General features: G+C 35.4%; 3 protein-coding genes and 1 long non-coding RNA gene across 4 annotated transcripts; 3 read left to right on the top strand and 1 right to left on the bottom strand.

Annotated features, from left to right (window-relative positions):
- The first annotated feature begins 780 nt into the window (after window positions 1-780).
- Window positions 781-1227, top strand: LOC138886876 (uncharacterized). The gene is made up of 2 exons (XR_011405810.1): window positions 781-822; window positions 1123-1227. It is a non-coding gene; the product is annotated as an uncharacterized lncRNA (long non-coding RNA).
- A 240-nt stretch (window positions 1228-1467) lies between these two features.
- Window positions 1468-2036, top strand: LOC138887506 (uncharacterized). Its single transcript, XM_070169264.1, has 3 exons — window positions 1468-1666; window positions 1732-1875; window positions 1960-2036. The coding sequence occupies exons 1-3, from the start codon at window positions 1468-1470 to the stop codon at window positions 2034-2036; spliced, it is 420 nt and encodes a 139-aa protein (XP_070025365.1).
- Window positions 2037-2249: 213 nt separating this feature from the next.
- On the top strand, window positions 2250-3985 carry LOC138887505 (uncharacterized). The gene is made up of 4 exons (XM_070169263.1): window positions 2250-2667; window positions 2926-3055; window positions 3166-3554; window positions 3760-3985. The coding sequence occupies exons 1-4, from the start codon at window positions 2378-2380 to the stop codon at window positions 3983-3985; spliced, it is 1035 nt and encodes a 344-aa protein (XP_070025364.1). The 5' UTR covers window positions 2250-2377.
- A 1714-nt stretch (window positions 3986-5699) lies between these two features.
- On the bottom strand, window positions 5700-8514 carry LOC138887504 (uncharacterized). Its single transcript, XM_070169262.1, has 3 exons — window positions 7238-8514; window positions 6245-6989; window positions 5700-6161 (listed from the first exon to the last, which is right to left on the bottom strand). Exons 1-3 carry the CDS (start codon window positions 8512-8514, stop codon window positions 5700-5702), a joined length of 2484 nt encoding a protein of 827 aa, XP_070025363.1.
- Between the last annotated feature and the right edge of the window lie 12911 nt (window positions 8515-21425).

Genomic DNA, 21425 nt, shown 5'->3' with positions numbered 1-21425 from the left:
AACACTCTATTTTGTTGAGTCGGTTTTGATGGGCTAGAGGAAAAATAGGAATGTGTCGGAGCAAATAATGAAAATTGTTGACGATGATGCACTTTGCGCTTCCTTCAACTGGGGCTCTCTTGCTTATGAGACGCTATTAAAATCATTGAAGAGTTGCTTGAAATCAAATGAGAATGATGTTCAGAAGGAGAAAGAGAAAGAAAAAGATATTGATAGCTACACTTTAGTTGGCTTTCCTTTTGCGTTTTGTGTCTGGATTATGGAAGTACTTCCTATTTTCCAAGAGAAACAATTTGTGAACTTCAAAGAAGTTGGTTATCCTCGAATGTTATGTTATTCTGAAATGAAGTCTCCACAATTTGATGCTCTTTGTAGAAAATATTTCCATAATAAAAAAGTAAGTTAATGTAATTACTATCTCTTTTTTTGTTTATTTGTTTTAGTTATGTATACTTATGTTTAGTTTTTCTTATATAATAGGTGTTTAAGTTGATTGAGGTGTCACCCTTTATTCCCGTGGAAGAAGAAGATACAGAGCCTCTTTGTGTAGAGGAGCCAGTTTCACAAGATCAAGGCTCAAGGTCTTCTTCCACACAATTTGACGAAGGCGTACTTAAGGAAATTGTTAGAGTATGTGTTTCTGCCTTTGAATAGTATTAGTTTTTTATTTGATTATTTCTTGCTTACGAACACCTTTTTTTTATATTATGTTTTTTGATTCAGAGATTATCAGAGAGTTTTAAGAAGGATTTGCAAGCAGAAGTTACCAGAGTTAATCAAAAAATTGTTGTATCAGAAAAAAAGATTGAGAACGAAATCAAGGTAATTTCAGTTAGTCCAACTTTAGGATTTTGTGTCCTTAAATTTTGAACTTGGAATTGAAAGATAAGGACTTCTTGTCCTTAACTTTTGAACTTTGAAATGAAACTTAAGGACATCATGTCCTTAAGTTTTGAACTTGGAATTCAAAGTTAAGGACTTCTTGTCCTTAACTTTTGAACTTGGAGTTCAAACTTAAGGATTGCATTTCCTTAAGTTTTGAACTTTAAGTTCAAACTTAAGGACTGCCTGTCCTTAAGTTTTAAACATGTCCTTCTCTTTGTAACTTAGTTGCTTTCTCAGGATTTAAAGAAAACTCTAGGATCAAAGCTTGATACTTTGATGAACATGTTTGGGAAAGCTGATCAGATGAACACAGATAGAGAATCTAGTGTTCCAATTAGAAAATATGGAGTTGATGATCATTGTCGTGCTACTGAGCGTACTGGCATATTCAACCAAGATGCAGGTGGTGTTGAACGTGATTATATGGATGTGCATGCAGAGGGTCAGTATGAAAGAGAATTTAGAGATGCACATCTAGATGATGAAACTGAAAATGTTACTGATATTGGGAAAAGGTTAGTTATAGATTTTGATTTTTATTTTCGTTGAAATGTATATTCAATAGATTAATACATATAAACTATGCATGTGCATGCAGAAGTTTGTGGAGTGCCGGAGAAAATTTGTAGAGTTTGTGGATTGCAATCACAGGAGGATTTAACAAGTCCATTGGGGACAAGTGTCAGCGAGATTGTATGCAAATGCTTAGAAGGAACGTATGATCTCTCTACACCGCTGTCATACAAAGAAAAATTTGGAGTTCAAACTTGTGCCAGTCAAGGTTAGATAAAATTTTCATTATATATTGTATCTTTATTTCATTATATATTGTATCTTTTGAAGCAGCAAGCGAAGAAGCTGGAGTGCAGTATCAAGAGAAAACTGGACTACAATCTCAAGACATAGGCAGAAGTGAGATTGGTTCCAAATCTATAGATGCAACATGTGATGATGATGATGTAGCTGGAATGATCTTGGATATTGCAAATGGTTAGGCAGTGCTTTTTTAATTTTATATATGTTTGTTTTAATTAAAGATTATTAACATGTTAGCTGTTGTAAATATTTTTGTAGAATCTTGTCAACAAGCATCTAAAGATCATGGTGAACAACTGCAAGATAAAGAAAATGTGGAATTGCAAGAAAAATAAAATCCTGCACGCAATATTTTAGCTGAGTTGTCTCTTGAAAAAACACAAGAAGATACTGCGGAGAAGACAGGTACTGATTGTGCCCTAATTATTATATGTACAATTGAAATTTTGTCTCTTCATTTGACCTGTTGCAGAAAATTAATATGAATATGTATATATATATATATATATATATATATATATATATATATATATATATAGTGTCGCCAGCAGAGGAAAACAAAGAGGACACCAATGATGACAATCTTAACCAATATACAAGGAAAAGAAAGAGAGACAGTATTGGTTATGATGGTCCGTCATTTTCTCTTCTTACTCCTACTCCTCCAAGTATACAAATGGACATTGATGCGACTTTGACTATGGAGGGTGAAGGAAATGTTGAAGAAGAACTTGGTCGAGGTAAAAGGAACAAGAAGTTAAGCTGGCAGTTGAAATCTCCTTTTGATAAGGAAGGAAAAGCAGTAAGTTCCAAGGCAGACAATCAAAATACTCTGAAGAGTTCAGGTTGGATAAAATCAACCTATACTCGTAGGTGTATTTTTCATTATGCCAAAGAAGATGAAAAATTAGTGAAGAAATTCATTGTGTGGTTGGGCAAGGAGAAAAGGAGAGGTCGCAAAAAAGAGTAAGTCTCTTAATGTGTTTCACTACATCCTTAACTTCTGTGATTGTAAGACTAATTTTAGGACTAACTGTCCTTAACTTATAGATTCAAGTTTAAAACTTAAGGACTTCTTGTCCTTAAGTTTGAATTCAAAATTCATAAGCTAAGGACATGCAGTCCTTAAGTTTGAGTATCAAATTCAAAAGCTAAGGACACTTGGTCCTTAAGTTATAGATTAAAGTTTTCAAAATTCTAACTTGACATTTTCAAAATTTTCAGGGGACAAATTGATTTATATGCTGATGATAATAGTTTGAGGAAAAAACCATACAAATTGTATCATCAAAAAATCAGTAGCAAAATGTTTTTCCTTGAGCTTTCAGATAGCAAATTTGTTCTTGATGATAAGGTTAGATAATTCACAAGACATTTATTTTTTCTATTATTAATTTATCATTTTTTCATTATTTTATGACTGATTTGTTATTGATTTGTTTTATTTTTTGCCTTTTTATGAAGCATATTGACATTGCTCTCTATTTTCTGAGAAAGAAGGAATGCTACCACCCTCGCGATCATCCTTTTCGATGCACAACTACTGATGTTCTTTTTGATAATTATATGGCATTTGTGTATATAGATTTTAGTGAAGATGCTAGTGATGAGTTTTGGTGTGCTGGTGATAATCAGTTATTTCTGACACCATATGTGTGGGGGGACAGCCGTAGATGTGGAATTGCATGGACTGAGGTTGACGAAATCTTTTTTCCATGTCGGCTTCCTTCAGAAGATGATGAAGCTGTGACACACTTTTTGTTGGGAGTATTGGACTTGAATCAAAAAAAGATTAACGTATATGATTCCATATACAGTGAGCCATATGAAGCAGGAATGAACTACATGCAAATGTATGCACGCATGATCCCCCATTTGCTAAAGTTCTCACAATTTGACAAAAAACACAAGTCTTTTGGGAATGTCTTCAACAAATTTGATATACAGTGGCAAAGATAACCACACCAAACTGGATCGTACGTGTTATTATTTGTTATATTATTTATATGTACTTAAGATTTATTGTTTAATTCACTGAATATCTTACATTTCTCTTAGGACTGATTGTGGTGCATTCCTGATCAAATTTGCCGAGTTGTTGATGATTGGAAAGGACGTGCAGCAATTCCAACCCGAAGACATAAAAGACTTTCAAAAAGAACTTGCTGCAAATCTTTGGGCACATGGTGAATCGAAAAGAAATTCTGGTTATGATACTCCACCAGAAAATGTTGGTGATGATTATGAGAGTGAAAATGAAACATTCTGTCCAGAGGAGTTGTAAAGAAATTGTGGTGTTATTTTTGTACAAAATTACTGTAAAGGTGACATCTGAATTATGCCAGTTTAGGATAGTTCTGAAATATTCTGTAAATTTGTGAAAAAGGCACTTATATTTTGTTTTGTTGGCATAGCGTAATTTTTTGTAACAGCTATGCAAAATTACAATTTCAAAAGTTATGTCAAGGCATTTTGTTATTTATTTCGTTGTTTCTCTCAACTGTTGATTTGTCCATTGAGTTTGTTAGTATTTGTTCATGACTAAGTGTAAGTGAACTTCAAATTCAAAGTTAATGAACAAATGTCTTTAACTTTTGAACTTGAAATTCAAAGTTAAGGACCGACAGTCTTTAAGTTTTGAACATGGGACTATAACTTAAAGACCTCATGTCCTTAACTTTTGAACTTGTATTTCAAACTTAAGGACTCCTGTAGTTAATGACAAACAGTCCTCAAGTTTTTAACATGGGACTATAACTTAAGGACCTATGTCCTTAACGTTTGAACTTAAAATTCAAAGTTAAGGACAGACAGTCCTCAAGTTTTTAACATGGGACTATAACTTAAGGACCTCATGTCCTTAACGTTTGAACTTAAAATTTAAAGTTAAGGACAGACAGTCCTTAAGTTTTTAACTTGTATTTCAAACTTAAGGACTCCTGTAGTTAATGACAAACAGTCCTCAAGTTTTTAACATGGGACTATAACTTAAGGACCTATGTCCTTAACGTTTGAACTTAAAATTCAAAGTTAAGGACAGACAGTCCTCAAGTTTTTAACATGGGACTATAACTTAAGGACCTCATGTCCTTAACGTTTGAACTTAAAATTCAAAGTTAAGGACAGACAGTCCTCAAGTTTTTAACATGGGACTATAACTTAAGGACCTCATGTCCTTAACGTTTGAACTTAAAATTTAAAGTTAAGGACAGACAGTCCTTAAGTTTTTAACTTGTATTTCAAACTTAAGGACTCCTGTAGTTAATGACAAACAGTCCTCAAGTTTTTAACATGGGACTATAACTTAAGGACCTCATATCCTTAACTTTTGAACTTGAAATTCAAAGTTAAGGATAGTCCTTAACGTTTGAACTTAAAATTTAAAGTTAAGGATAGACAGTACTTAAGTTTTTAACTTGTATTTCAAACTTAAGGACTCCTGTAGTTAATGACAAACAATCCTCAAGTTTTTAACATGGGACTATAACTTAAGGACCTCATATCCTTAACTTTTGAACTTGAAATTCAAAGTTAAGGATAGACAGTCCTTAAGTTTTTAACATGGGACTATAACTTAAGGACCTCATGTCCTTAACTTTTGAACTTGAAATTCAAAGTTAAGGACAGACAGTCATTACGTTTTTAATATGGGACTATAACTTAAGGACCTCATGTCCTTAACGTTTGAACTTAAAATTCAAAGTTAAGGACAGACAGTCCTTAAGTTTTTAACATGAGACTATAACTTAAGGACCTCATGTCCTTAACTTTTGAACTTGAAATTCAAAGTTAAGGACAGACAATCATTACGTTTTCAAAATTGCAAGTTGAACTTACTGACTCCTGTTAATAACTTTTAATTGTTGAACTCAAAAGAAATTAAAAGAACGTAACAAGATATAAATATTGAAAATCTAGGCATCCGCTCAAATTAGAATAATAATGAATACAATCTATAGCAAAAACTTAAAAGAGTCGATAAACATAAGTGTATATTTCTACTCTTCTCTATGCTTTCTTGAAAATGGATGGAGTGCCGGAGAATATATACAAGCTGTTCTATTATGACCAATTCTTCTGCAACGACCACATTTGAATGTTATTTTTGATGGCTCGGTAGCAGGAATATGCCTTTTCTTTTGCCTTCTACCTGGTGGCACTTTGAAATCTGGAGGTTTAACAATTTGTGACTTAACACTCTCTGGTACAATCCATGAATCAGTATGTCCTACAGGATGTATTTGTCTTTCATATGTTTTCAGCCAAGATTCCTTTAAGTACCAGTGCGAACAAAAGTCAGACTTCTTGATGTTTCTCTTCTCGATAGCTGTAATTGCATGTATGAATGGTAATTCATCAAGTTGAAATTGAAAACAATCACATGTTCTTTTGTTTAAGTCCACCAAGAAAGTTATTCCTTCTTCTTCAACTCTAGAACGCCATGAATCAACAGGGAAGACCTTCAATGTTGAAAAATTATAAGTGAGTACATTATGTTAAAAAATGTCAAAATCATAATATAAACATAAAACATAATACTTACGTTCAAAGTAAATGCTAAATCTATTCTGTTCTTCAATTCCTCCTCTACCCAACAAGAAACATCATAAAATGTTCCTTCTGCTTTATTTCTTCTTTCATAAAACCAATGTTGTAGCTTCACTTGAATGAAATCCATCATTCTTAGTATAGGCAGCTCCCTTGCTTCTAATAGCACTGAATTCATCGACTCAACTATGTTTGTTGTGAGCATGTCATATCTTCGTTGTGGACTACAAGAACGTGCCCATCTTTCCGGTGGTTCTTCCATCAAGTAGTCATAAGTTTTCTTATCTACATTTGCAATATCTGACATGTATATGTCAAATTCTTTACGCTTGTATACTCTTGCAGCACTTTGGAAAAGTTTTATGACCTCACTTTTCACCTTTCTTCGCTTTAGGTTCTGCTCCAAATGATAGATGCAAATCCCATGATGGCTTTCAGGATATACCTTTACAATGCCATTTGCAATAGCTTGATGCCTGTCTGATAAAAAAATCAAATTCTCACGGCTCCCAATTGCATTGCGAAGCTGACTAAAGTACCACTCATAGGAATTGTTGTTTTCAGATTCTGCTATTCCAAAGGCTAATGGGAAAATTTGGTTATTTGCATCTTTTGAAACTGAAATCATTAAAACACCACGATATTTTGACTTCAAAAAAGTCGCATCAATAGCAATCACTGGTCTACAATGATTCCAACCAGCTATCGATGATCCATATGCGTAAAACATATAAAGAAACCTGAAAATACAATATAAAACAAGGTTAAAATACCCGAAGTTTAGGACAGTCAGTCCTTAACTTACATTTACAAGTTATAAAGTTAAGGACATGCTGTCCTTAACTTTTATTTCAAAGTTCAAAACTTAAGGACTGGAAGTCCTTAACTTTTAATTACAAGTTCAAAACTTAAGGATAGGCAGTCCTCAACTTCTGGTTATAACTCAAAAGTTAACAAGGCTAAAGACAGCAAGTCCTAAATTGTTTACCTGTTGTTGTCGTCTATCTTTATGTTAGTATAAGTTCCCGGGTTTTTACTTGTCATCATATACAAGTATGAACACAATAATTCATAATTTTCTTCGGGACTTCCTCTTATTAAAGCGGAAGCATGTTGAATAGCACGCCACGCCTTGTGATATCCAATGTCTAGTCCATGCAATTTTTGCATCTCTGCCATGACAAAAGCTGGTGTAACTTCAAATCTTGGGTCCCGAAGATTATCGATAATGTAACCACTAATCAACTTTGAAGTAGCATGCCTTTGATCTGCTTTCCTAGTGTTAACAGAGCAGTCATGCTTTTTCTCAAGCTTTACTATCTTGAATAATGTTGAGTCTTTAATTCTGAAAGCACGCACACACCAACGACACCTATCATCATTGTATGTCAACGAATATCTTGTTGAGCTTGATCTTACAACTTTGAATTCAAAATGTCCTTTGATTGCTACATTAGAAAAACAATTAATTATGCTCTTCTTCTTGTCAAATACTGATCCGACTTTTATTTGATCCAAAGAAGCATTTTCTCTTAATATCGTAGTTGGGGATTCTTTTTGTTTCAAATTTGATCTTCGTTTAGTTATTTGAGTGCAGGTTTTGTCAGCAACTACTTCGATTACCGGTGCACTCTCTAAGACTTGAATACCCAAAGCTTGTTCGTTGTCAATCTCTATAATGCTTTGTCCTTCTACTTGAATAGAATCAAATGTTTGATGCACCTCTTCATTTAATGGTTGAGCTTCAACCATATCTACTTCAACTATCTGTTGGCATCGCTCTTGATTGTCATGTTGAGTTTTTGTGTTGGCATGTTCATTGCTTGTTGATGCAAAAACTCTTTCCGAAATATCAACTATGAAACGACAGCTCTTGAAGAGTGAATGAGTTTTTAGCAACTCTATACATGTGTGAAGATCTAAATCTTTGGATACAAGCATTCCTTTGCTTGTTCCAAGGTTGATATCAAACCATATCACTATTTCAAACTTTTCACTATCCAATTCAATAAGCTCAAAAATCTGTTTAACGAAATCTTCAAACTGAATTGACTCAGGTGCTAGGAAAAGCTTTGTTTGATGATCAAGATATTTATAGTCTTCAGTCCATCTACCATTAAAAGCAACTATTATGCATATTATTTCCATCCTACAAGTCAAGAGAATGGGAAACAAAGGACATACGTTATAAAGCAATCCTTGTAGAATTAAGAACAGGTGTACTGTAAGTGCAAAACCAAGATAATGACTGTCTGTCCTTAACATTTAAACATGTAAATAAAGTTAAGGACTGCCAGTCCTTAACATTTAAACATGTAACTAAAGTTAAGAACTGCCAGTCCTTTAACATTTAAACATGTAATTAAAGTTAAGAACTGTCAGTCCTTAACATTTAAACATGGAATTAACTGTTAAGGACTGCCGGTCCTTAAGTTTTAAACATGGAATTAAAAGTTAAGGACTGTCAGTCCTTAAGTTTTAAACATGGAATTAAAAGTTAAGGACTGTCAGTCCTTAACTTTTGAACAAAAAATTAAAAGGTAAGGACTGCCAGTCCTTAACATTTAAACATGGAATTAAAACTTAAGGATTGCTAGTCCTTAACTTTTGAACCAGAAATTAAAAGCTAAGGACTGTCTGTCCTTTAACATTTAAACATGGAATTAAAATTAAAAGTTAAGGACTGTCAGTCCTTAAGTTTTAAACATGGAATTAAAAGTTAAGGACTACCAGTCCTTAACTTTTGAACCAGAAATTAAAAGCTAAGGACTGCCTGTCCTTTAACATTTAAACATGTATTTAAGAGTTAAGGACTGTCAGTCCTTAACATTTGAACCAGAAATTAAAACATACAATTTGAAACTCAAGCTACAGGACTTTGTATACAGAAGAACAACAACAAAGTGAAGGACATTTTGTCCTTAAGTTTTTTTATTCAATTTGCAAAATGAGGCCAGTAGAATCAAAGTTAAGGACATAGTGTTCTTATTTTTTTGAATTCAATTTCCAAAATGAAGACACTATGTCCGGAATACAGAATTATCATAGGAGGCGGTGTCTATAAATTTATCAATCCAGAAATTCAAAAAAAATCAAATTCTTATCTAATATATAATCAAATCAATACAGATCTAAAAAAGTATAACTATAGCGAAATAAAAATTGATAGAAACACATGAAATTATAACTTACTGTTTATCTATGTTGTTTTTTTTGGATTAGATTGCTGAATTTTTGAAATCGGGAAGAGAAATGGTGGTTCGTCCTCAGTTGATCGTCGCTGCTGCTGTTGCTCGCTTCTTCTCTTTGTGTAACTGCTGCTTGTGTTGATAGCGTAGGTATAAGTTATACCAGAAGGGTATTTTCGTCCAGTCAGGTATAAGTTTTTTAAAAGGAGTGGCTAAAGTCTAAATACATTGAAAACAGTGGCTTTTAGTGGCTATTTGTGCCGTTCGCCCTGTATATAAATGCATTATAAATACATGTTTATTATCTCCAAAAAATACATATAATCTGATTTGTTAAGCTTCCTTTTCTTCTTCAATATTTTCAAATATTCACATAGTGTTCTCGTAATGTTTTTGCTAAACTTAAATTTCATTTAACTTTTAGCATGTTTGCCCAAGCTTCTCCAAAGTTAAAAATATTTTTTTTTTTCAAAAATAGAGTACTTTTTACTCTAAGTTAAGGTGTTTAGTCAAACTTTTAGGAGGAAAAAATTCTTTTGAGTAGAAGCATGAGCTATTTTTTGAAAGCTGAAAAAGTAATTTCTCCTTAAAGCAGAAGTTGTTTTTAATTTTCCGACAAAGATACCCTTAGCAAAAAATATATATATCAAAATAACTATACTCAATTTAACCTAATGGGAACATAAAATCCTTAATAATAATAATAAATATACTATTCATAGCTTTTTTTTTCTTTTCCTGCAATCTTTTCTCCAGCACTAATTAAGATGCCAGAATAGTTGCCACTAGAGGGAGCAAATACGAAGTCTAGTCATGTAAAGTTGTCCAGTATGATATTACCTTCAAGTGGCCCTATCTGTACTTTTGTGCACCCTCATTTTGTAGGCGTTTGGACATAAAATTTGTAATTTTTAAAAAAATAGTAGTTGCAATTAAATTGCAAAATGGTATTTGGAATTTGAAATTATGTTTGGATATGCACCTTACTTGAAAAAATATTGCAGATTTGTGAATGAGGAGCCAAATTTTTCTGAAATTTTTTCATTTTTGCGAAATTTTTTAAAAAACATACAAAACTTCATGAATAAACACATTTTTGAAACAAAAAATCGAAAAAAAGAAAAAAAAGATCTATGGACAAACGGGTCCAAATAGTTTTGGTTGGTTTTTAATTGTTTTCCTTTTCCTAGTAAAATTTCCATCTCCATTAAAATTGCAGAAAATATTTTTTTATACAACACATATATTTCCTATTTTTGCCTTATACTCTTTTCGATGTTCTGTCACTGAAAGTGAGAAACCCACCCCCCACATATATATATATATATATATATAACAGCGGCATTTATAATGTTGTAGCCATGGATGTAGATTTTATTATTAGTCTCCATGAAGACAGTATTACCATGGAAAATAGACTAAAGGAAAAAGAAGAGTAATAAAAACTAACTCCATTAGACTCGATATATTTCAAATTGTGCAAAATCTCCTCACAACGATCTATAAGGTCACGCATATCAGCCACTGGATCACCATTAGTATAAGTGGAAGGCTTCTACTCCTGAAACATTTTCATCTTTTACTGCTCATCAATAGTCATAATTGAATGAATCATTAGCTGAACAGCAGGTTGCAGTGCAATAACAAGTTACGGTATTACAACAGGCTGAACCGCTGGAGATTGAAATATAAGTGCATCCCGCTACAGCGGAACGTGTGCTCCCCCTACTGCCTGAGCCTGAGAAGTCGCTGGAGCCATAGATATAGCCCCAGTCTGAGCCACACTATTAAAGAGAGGGGAAAAACTTCACTGCCAAAATCGACTGATGTTGGTTAATAATTGGCAAAAACCGCCACGAATCGGCAATCATGTGGTCGGTAAATGTTAGCCCCTTGACAAGGTTCCTCGGTAGGTGTGGGTTGTGACAAGGATTTTTATGATGGCCTTGGCACACAACCTGAAAAATAGGGCACGTCATGACGGGCAGCTCGGCATGACGGACGATGCGGAGTTGACAAACGCACCTTGAACGGAAGCAAGACGAATTTCACTTGGACGTACGGGTTGGCATAACAATGGCAAGGCAAAGCCATGTCAAAGCAGGGGCAAAGACATGACAAGGCAAGGCAAGGCAATGCGAGACAAGCAATGACAATTGATGCAGGCAGATTTGATCAAGTTGGGGGCGACTTGACATAAGCGGGCAGCTGTGGCAATGAACGTGTGCGGCTAAGTCAGTGGGCGGCAAGCTGTGGCCATGACATTGGTGCGGAGCAGTGTCAAAGGGCAAGGCTGGGCGCAATTCCAGCCTTGGGCACACAGCAGCTGGGCAAAACAGACACATGCAGTGCACAAGCAGCAGTTGTAAAACGTGTACAAGGCACATGAGAGGCAGTTGGTGGTTACAAACCACATCCCAAACATGGTTGATCATGGGCTAAAAGTGTGGGCACGTTTTTGTAGTTGTCTTAACATGTTTTCCCATCCGTTGGGGCTTGTCAACTGATTGTTTAAATCCTGCCTTATAAATATGTGCATAGGCTATCCTAAACAAGGCAGAAAAACTTAGTCTTGTGGCAAGTGTTAGCCAATTTCGTCTAAGTGTATTCCTAAGGGTAGGAAATCGTTTTTGGGGCTGGGAACTAGGGTATTCTTTGTTCTTAGCCATAGGGTTGGCTTATTGTGTTCTTGTATTCACAAATTAATACGAGTTGGGAAGAAATTCCTGTAAATTGTGTGTGCCTTTACTTATTTCGTTTTCTTCCTAAATCATTCTAAGTCCAAACATTCCTAAAATTATTCTAAATGTTGGAAAGGCTGAAGTCAAGGCTGGGCTTGACTGCCGCACAAGGGTGAACCTCGGGAAGAACTCGAGTGACATAAAACACCCCTGTGACAGTAGAGCCAACCGACCGAATTCGGTTAATTCCACAAACAACCAAAAAAGAATAAATCTGCTAAAAAATGACCGAAATCGATCGGTATTTTTAATTATGTAATTTAAAAATCTGCCATTTGGGAATCGAACCGAGGTCTATACCAAGGCAGGATAATATTCTACCACTAGACCATTGTTGTATTTTGGCTTAAGACTCTATTTTATTTTATTTATACTCTTTAATTGTATTTTTACGCGAAAATAACCTACTGAAATCGGTTGGATTTTTAAAATTACCGACCAAAATAACCGACCGACTTTGGTCATTTTTTTAAATATTAATTTTAATTTATTTTAAATTAAAAACTGAGTTTCTTGAAAAATAAATTTTGCGGGATACAAAAATAGTTTTCTGCATTTTTGCATTAAAAAAAGACCGAAATTGATCAGTTTCGTAAAAAAATTAAAAAAATAAAATATTTTAGGAAATAACAGACTTCGCTCTATTTTCGGCAAGTATTTTGACCGACCCAAACTGATCAGTCAGTTGCTATCGATTTTGACCGAATTTCTAGTTGTGATACTCTCCACCAATCCAGTAATGAATCATAGTCTTCTAAATTACATGTGTCACAATTAAAAGAACTTTGGAATCTGAGTAGGAACGTGGAACTACAAAAGCTGCAAGAGAATCAACTAAAGCATTTTTACCACGGCCACCAACATGAGAAGGTGCTTTAGCTCTGGCTCGTGTCACTATAGGTGCCCTGGCCTGTGCCGCAACCCGTCCTCTAGGCCTGCCTCTACTCTTGGCAGTAACTCCAACATTAGGCACTACCTCTTACTCACCGAAGATCCATAACTGTGTCCTCATTATCTATGAGAAAAAATAATATATATAGACTTTAAGCTGAAACAAATAGCGCACGAAAATAAAAAAAGAAAAGTTTTCTAAATTGCCTGTAGTTTCACAAATATAAGTATAGGTGATCTTTGTATGATCAAAAAGACTATTAGACATTACTCGTGACTTGTAAAGCCTCTGAAACCTAAGCTCTAATACTTTTTTGTCATAATCCAATTCGCTTATTTCGTGATGGCACCAACAACTCCCACGTCAATCAACACATTACAATAAATCAATACATACGTCCTCAAAAATAGATAAAAAGTCTAGCATAGGAAAAATAACATAGATATAAAATCTAATACAACAAAAGGCTAGACAAACTTAAGTACGTGTGTCGCAATTCATGAGCGAATAAAAAGATACAACACTGTCAGAACTTGGTAAGAAATTAACTTTAGTAAGAACAAGTCTCAACTAACCTGAGAACAAGTCTCAACTAACCTTGATTTCTTCTTATGAAATACTTTTGCATCTCCAAAGGTTTCAATTCACTAAATCAACCTCTACATAGTTAATTCAAGAATTAATTCTAAAAGTCTCAGAAGTTTCAATTTTAGTAATCCTAGGTTTCACTTCTCTCAATTTTAGGACTTATAGCTAATCCAGATTTTGTAGTAGTTCTCTAAAAACGATTATCAACTATAATCTTCTCTAATAACTATATTTGAAAGAAGCTTGTGGATTCTACCTTGATTGTAAAATCCTAGGCTTGGAATGAAGACCTTGTTCTTGAATTTTTATTGAAAATCTAATGATTCCAAAATTAATATGGTTAGAATCGATGTTTGAAAGTAGTAATTTAATTTAATCGTGATAAAAACTTATCTTAGATAGTATAGAAACTCTTAGATGACTTGGGATTAAGAGAAATGATCTTATCTTTGAAGAATGAAGCTATTTTATATTTCCGAGTCCCGTTGTAATGATTTGGAGCTGTGTGGGTAGCTACGCGGGCCAAGTAGGCTGTGTGGGCCATGCCCAACCTGTGCATTGGCCATGCAGGTCTTGCCCTTTCCCTCATCCTCTTGACCTCTTTGCTGGAAGTGGCCCCGCAGACTATATGGTCAGTCTGTGGCTCACGCAATTGTGCAGCTACACACTATCCTTCAGAAAATACTCATTACTTAGTAGGAATATCAAAATGATAAATTGTTTGTGTTGGCCCAAGCGAAGGTTTGTTTTGAAGATTAATAAAGGAAGCTCAGACATGAACCAGGTCCATCCCTTATGTGCGTAGAAACGGGCAGATTCAGGCATGTGGGATGCACGTAAAGGAGATAAGTTTAACTTGGTATAATGGATATCTCCTGATCGAAAAGGTTGCATAATTGATAAGGAAAATGACTCCTTACTCAAAGAGAACACTATCCAAGATAGGGAAGGAGTTAGAGGTTGAAGTTAACTAGAACTCTTCCACCAAGGAAGAGTAGCATTAGAGCTCTAGTTATTTTCTATTCTAGTAACTCTATAAATCGCAGGATGTTCTCACTTTACAGGTGATGCACAAAAGCAGAAGTTAAACGTGAATTGAGAGCAAAATAGCAAAGCATATTGCAAGTAGTTCGTGTGTGATTCAAGTGTGCAAACTTGTAGCTACATGAACCAGATAGAAGAACCAGTTCCAAATATCTGTCTTTTATCCTAGTTCAATTGTAGTAGGTGTTTTCATATTGTACCTTTCAGCTTTATCTAAATGCAATTATAATAGGTAATCAGAGTATTCAAGTTAGAGTTAACTTGGAGTTATCGCAACAGGTAGGGGCTGTATGCCACAACGGGATTAGAGTTAATCCAAGATTTACAAAAGAGTTCTGTAAATGCAGTTTTTGGTTCAGCGATTTAGTGGAGAGTTTTGGAAAATCCTACTGAGAAGTAGGTCGTAGTTTTTTCACCTTTTGAGCCAGGTGTTTTCCACATAAAAATACTTGTGTTCTTTACTTTCCGTATTTACTATTTCAACAATAGTAGGTTAAAGAACACTTAGAAGAACCAAGTCCTTTCATAATCAGTTTAAGCAAAAATTGGACACCACACAAATCACCCCTGTTGTGTGGTATTGAAGTTAAAACATCAGTTTGAAATTAAAAATTAGACTTGAAGACTTTTTAATTTGATAGGTGATCACCACATAAATTCTTATATCTTTGGAGTTGTGCTCGTTTGAAACTGGAGTGTGTGCAATTGTTATTGATTTCTCCCCTTAAACATCTTCATTTTGTTCCCAACTACCTCTCCATTCTTATAAACGTCCATACAACCTTCTAAATCTAAGATTTTTGTGTTATACACCTTTCATCGAACACCCTTACATCCATCATTGAGCCTGAACTAATACGTGATACTTAGCGAATTGTTTTGGGGCTTTACACAGTATCTGCACAGAAAATACAGAAGTATAACATGAGTGCGAAAAGTACTTAGTAAGTATCGTTGGTCATTCCCAACAAGGTAGTGGCTAGAGTTTTGTCGAAAATACTTACTTTATAAACTTGTGGATATTATATCCAACAATAACAGTAATAAATTACAAAAATCACATAAACAGGTATGCACAAGTCCATCGTTTATTATGAATTGCAATAACAAGTCTCAAGAATGAGTATTCAAGATAAAAATTCAAATTTAACAGTAGATAAATATTTTCAAAGTCTCAATCATGATTCATGTGCACGCTCCATCAAGAAAGAAAAAGACTAGTGACTCATGATGAATGGGGATAAAAATTTGCATGTCATATCTGGAGCCTTACGTCTACTATTAATCCTCACGGATAGCTCACGTACCAACATCATATTTAAATGTGAAATATGTACATATGTAGATGACGACACATATTTACTATGCATGACTACGTTAACCAAACCATGTACTCCGACATACAAGTAATCTATAATGTTATTCTAACATGGGAAAGACTATAATACATGCTAGCATGTGAAGAATGTATAAATAGTCATGTCATGGGAAGTAGCAAGTTTTTTATTTTGCTCATTAACCAAAATTATATTGATTTAAATTATGTCATTACAAGGAGCCTGTTGCAATACATTACAAAAACGACATCCAAAATGTTGATCGTTAGAGTGATCGCATTCCAAATAGGTGGGATTGTAGGACAAGTGTGTTGTACATGGAGACTTCACCAATCTTGGGTAGACAGTGCCTTGGTGATCAGCCAAAAGGTGTGGTAGCAAAAAGGATGGTGCTTGGGTGAAGATTGTTGTGTAGTCACTAGCATCAGCAGATGAACCATGTTGAGCTAGAGTATATGCAACGTAATTTTGCTCTCTGTATGTATGGATAACCGGAGGATTACCCAGTTGTTGTATTAAGTACCTACATTCCATTAATATGAATGAGTAGTGCATATTTTCATTGCTAAGCATTGATATTACCTCAGTGGAATCAACGTTCACTTCCAATAGAATGAGTTGATGAATCCATGCTAGTTGCAAACCCTGTAATAATGCATTTAATTCCATATAGGTGGAGTTACTGGTAGAACGTTTACCCATGAATCCTAGTAAAAATTATCCCATTGTATTTCAGAATATTCCTCCTATACCATTTTTAGACGTATTGGTTTTGGCTGCTCCATCAGTGTTTAACTTAATTCGACCTATAGGTGGTGGATGCCATTTGACATACATATGTGTGCGTGGTTATCGTTGTGCATTTTGTTGAATAAGGTAGTGATATTCAACTGCTTTATTGAAGGAGGTGTGTGTGAGTTCATATTAAAAAGATAGTGGTTCCGTAGCTTCCAAATATGCCATACTATGTATGCTATAAGAATGCGTGATAGCAAGTTGAACGGAAGACTGTGAGTGTTAGCTATTAAGTGGTGTATGATTTGGATGAGTGATAAGAGTTGTATGTCACAAGTATTTAAAGTAGTGTCACGTCTCAATTGGGACCAAATAATGATCGTTAGAGGAAACTGGAAAAGTAGATGATTAATTGTTTCTGCGGTGTGAAGGCAAAGATTACACGTATTGAATTGTGTGACATTTATGTGGTAGAGGTAAAAAGTTGTGGCTAATCTTTGGTGTGATATTAGCCAAAGGAAATGTGTTATTTTTGGATGTAATTTTTATTTCCAAAGCCAATCGTGTGCATAAGCTGATTTTGGTTCTTGTAGCTTATGGTATAGAGATTTAACAGTGAATTGGCAATTAGGAGTGAGCCCCCAGATAATCTGGTCAAAAGCGTGGGGGTTGGTTAAAGTGGGGTATGGATTTGATTAATCAAGGAAAGGGTGTGTTCCGGAAATACAAAGGGTAATGAGTTTGTTTCAATTTTTGTGTTGATGATGTGGTGACTGAGTGTGTTATGTAATTCATTAGAGTTTAGAGGTCCTTATATAGAATTTCTAAGAGTAATATTAGGTCCAAGCCATGGCTCAGTCCAAATGTTGATATGCGTTCCCCTTACAATACTCCATACTAAGCCTAGTTGGCAAAGTTTCCATCCTAATTGAATATTTTTTCCATGTAAGGGATGTGGTAGATACTGTGGTTATGTTTTGATACTTGCTCAATAATAGAGAAGCCCATAGTGTTTTAGGATTTTTAAACATTCGCCAAGCTAGATTTCCTAATAAGACAAGATTTTTAGTAGTTAGATTTTGAATGCCTAATCCATCTTGGTGCTTAGGTCTTTGTACTACTGACCAACTAATCAAGTGAATTTTCTTTTTGTATTCAGTAGTACCCCATAGAAAGTTTCTTTGATATCTATTCATTCTTAGGATAACCTGTGAAGGAATCTTGATGTATTGCATTACGTGGTTTGGTAGTGAGTTTAAAGTAGATTTTATTAAGGTAGTACGTCATGCCATTGAAACCATATTAGTTTTCCATCCCAACAACTTAGCTTTGAAGTTGTCTAAGATGTACTGAAAATTATGGGATGTTGGTTTATTAAAAAAACAAAGGGAATCAAAGGTATTTTCCAAAGAGGATACCCTCCCTCATGTTAAAAGAGGTAAGGACAAATGATTTGTCAGATAGTGTAGTATTTGTGGAGAAATAGATTTTCCATTTTATAAAATTGATACTTTGGCCTGATTTTTATATAAAGAGTGATAGTGTATCAATAATCGTGTGGACAGTAGATGTTGTTAGTTTGGAGGTCAAGATTATATCATCCGCAAACAGTAGATGAGAAATTTGTGGTCCGTTGTTCAATATTTTGATTGATTTCCATTGTTGATAGTCCACCACTTGGTGTATTTGACGGGAGAGTCTTTCCATGCATAAAATGAAAAGGTAAGGGGATAACGAATCCCCTTGACTGATTCTCCTCGATGAGTAGAAGAAAGGTAAAGGGTGGCCATTGATAAGGATGGAAATAGAGGTAGTTGTGATGCAAGCCATAATTATACAGATTATTTTTTGAGGAAAATTAAAGTAGTGTAGTGTTTTTTTAACGAATCCCCATTCCATTTTGTCAAAAGCCTTTTCTAAATCTAGTTTAATCAAAAAATTTGCTATTTTACCTTTCTTCTTTCGAAAGTAGTGTAGAATTTCTTGAACGATTATGGCATTATCTGCCGCTTGTGACGACCCAGTCGGTCGTCTTAAGAATTTACACCCAGATCCCCCATTAACTGCTTTCCTCGAGTTTATTTCTGCTATTTTGATTTGCCGGGATGTTCGGCTTTGAGTTTCGGAGAGTTTTGGGACACTTATTCCCTAAATGAGAGCTTAAGTGCTGGAAAGTTGACCGTAGTCGGAACAATATGAAGACAACCTCAGAATAGAAATTCGATGGTTTCGTTAGCTCCGTTGGGTGATTTCTAGCTTAGGGGTGTGTTCGGATTGTGTTTTGAAGGTCCGCAGCTAATTTAGGCTTGAAATGCCGAAAGGTCGAATTTTGAAGTTTCCGGTTCGATAGTGAGATTTTGATCTGAGGGTTGGAATGGAATTCTGGAAGTTGGAGTAGCTCTATAGTGTTGAATGTGATGTGTGTACAAAATTTCGGGTCATTCGGACGAGGTTTGATAGACTTTTTGATCGAAAGCGTATTTTTAGAGTTTTTAGAATTCTTAGGCTTGAATCCGATGAAAAATAGGTGTTTTGATATTGTTTTGAGCATTCCGAAGGTTGGAACAAGTTTGAATGAAGTTATGGGATATGTTGGTAGGTTTGTTGAGGTCCCCGGGGCCTCAGAATGATTTCGGATGGTTGACGGAAGGATTTAGGAGGTTGGAGTTGCAGCTTTAGCTGGTTTTCTGTCATAACAGCACCTGCGGTTTGGGTTTCGCAGGTGCGGAGCCGCAGAAGCGGCAGATCAATCACAAAAGCGGAAATGGGGAAGTTCAGCAGGGACTGTAGAAGCGGTAGTATTTTCACAGGAGCGGTACCACATCCGTGGATGGGGAGTCGCAGATGCGGAAGATGAGTTTTAAATGGGAAGTCACAAATGCGACAAGTGTTCCGCAAAAGCGGGACCGCAGATGCGTTAATAGCTGGGCATAAATATGAAATTTCGAGGGTTTGGTTTCAAAAGTTGGAAATTCGATTTGGAGCTCGGGAGAAGGCGATTTTGAGAGGAAATTGAAGAGGAGATCATTGGGTAATAATTCTTAAACCCTTTCTAGTTATATTCCATCAATCTATAGTTAGTTTCATCATTTAATTTCGGATTGGAGATGAAAATTGGGGAAAATTTGGAAGAAAGTTCTTAGAACTAGAATTTGACTTTTGATTGGGAATTTGACCTTAGATTTGGATAATTTTGGTATGTATGAACTTGTGAGAGTATGAGGATTCTGAGATTATAAATTTTACCCGATTCCGAGATGTGGGTCCAAGGGGCGTTTTGGTCATTTTACCTAATTTCGCGTATTAGCTTAGAATTTCTTTGTATAATCAGTTACTTGAAGTGTTATTTACATTATGCAATTGAATTGAATAGATTTGGGTCATTTGGAGTCGAGTACTCGTGGCAAGAACATGGTTTCGAGTTGAATTTGGGCCGGTTTGAGGTAAGTGGCTTGCCTAACCTTGTGTGGGGGACCTTCCCCTTAGGATTTGGTATTATTTTTAATTGAAACGCCTTGTACGTGAAGTGACGAGTGCGTACTTGTGCTAATTCTTGAAAATCCGTTTTCCATTAAGCAATTACTAGTAGGTGTGACGACCTGGCCGGTCGTCTTAAGAATTAATACCCTGATCCCCTATTAACTACTTTTCCCCAGTTTATTTCTGCTATTTTGATTTGTCGGGATGTTCGGTTTTAAATTTCAGAGAGTTTTGGGATACTTAGTCCCTAAATGAGAGCTTAAGTGTTTGAAAGTTGACCGTAATTGGAACAGTATGAAGACAACCTCGGAATGGAAATCCGTTGGTTCTGTTAGCTCCGTTGGGTGATTTTGGGGTTAGGAGCGTGTTCAGATTGTGTTTTGGAGGTCCGTAGCTAATTTAAGCTTGAAATGCCGAAGGTTGAATTTTTTTTGAAGTTTCCGGTTCGATAGCGAGATTTTTATCCTAGGGTCGGAATGGAATTCCGAGAGTTGTAGTAGTTCCGTTATGTCATTTGGGATGTGTGTGCAAAATTCAAGTCATTCGGACGTGGTTTGGTTGGGTTTTTGATCAAAAGCGGATTTCGGAAGATTTTAGAAACTTAGGCTTGAATACGACGTGTTTTGGTTGTTTTGATGTTGTTTGAGGTGTTTTAAAGATTGGTATAAGTTTGAATAAGGTTTTGGGATATGTTGATGCCTTTGGTTGAGGACCCGGGGGCCCCGGGGTGATTTCGGATGGTTAACGAGAAAATTTAGAAAATGTTGCAGCTCTTGTATTTTTGCTGCTTCTGGTATTTTCGCATTTGCGGTTTGGGGACCGCAGATGCGGTGAAGCGGATTTTGACCTTTCCTTCAGGTTCCGCAGATGTGAAAGGGACACCGCAGAAGCGGTGTCGCATCTGCAAAAATGTAATCGCAGATGCAGTTTCCGGTATTTAAATGAAAGTCACAGATGCGACGAAGTTTTCGCAGAAGCGGGACCGCAGATGCGGTCCTAGGGTCGCAAATGCAGAAATTGCTGGGCAGAACATATAAATTGTTGCCTTCGCGAATTTGATCTACTCTTTCACCATTTCCATCCGGGTTTGAATCTTTGGAGAGGGATTTTTGAGTAAAACAAAGGAGAATTACTTGGAGATAACATCCTTGACTTCATAACTCGTTTTTAT

This window comes from Nicotiana sylvestris, chromosome 3 (assembly GCF_000393655.2).
Source record: "Nicotiana sylvestris chromosome 3, ASM39365v2, whole genome shotgun sequence".
Lineage (NCBI taxonomy): Eukaryota > Viridiplantae > Streptophyta > Magnoliopsida > Solanales > Solanaceae > Nicotiana > Nicotiana sylvestris.
This window is presented reverse-complemented; position numbering and strand designations above follow the sequence as displayed.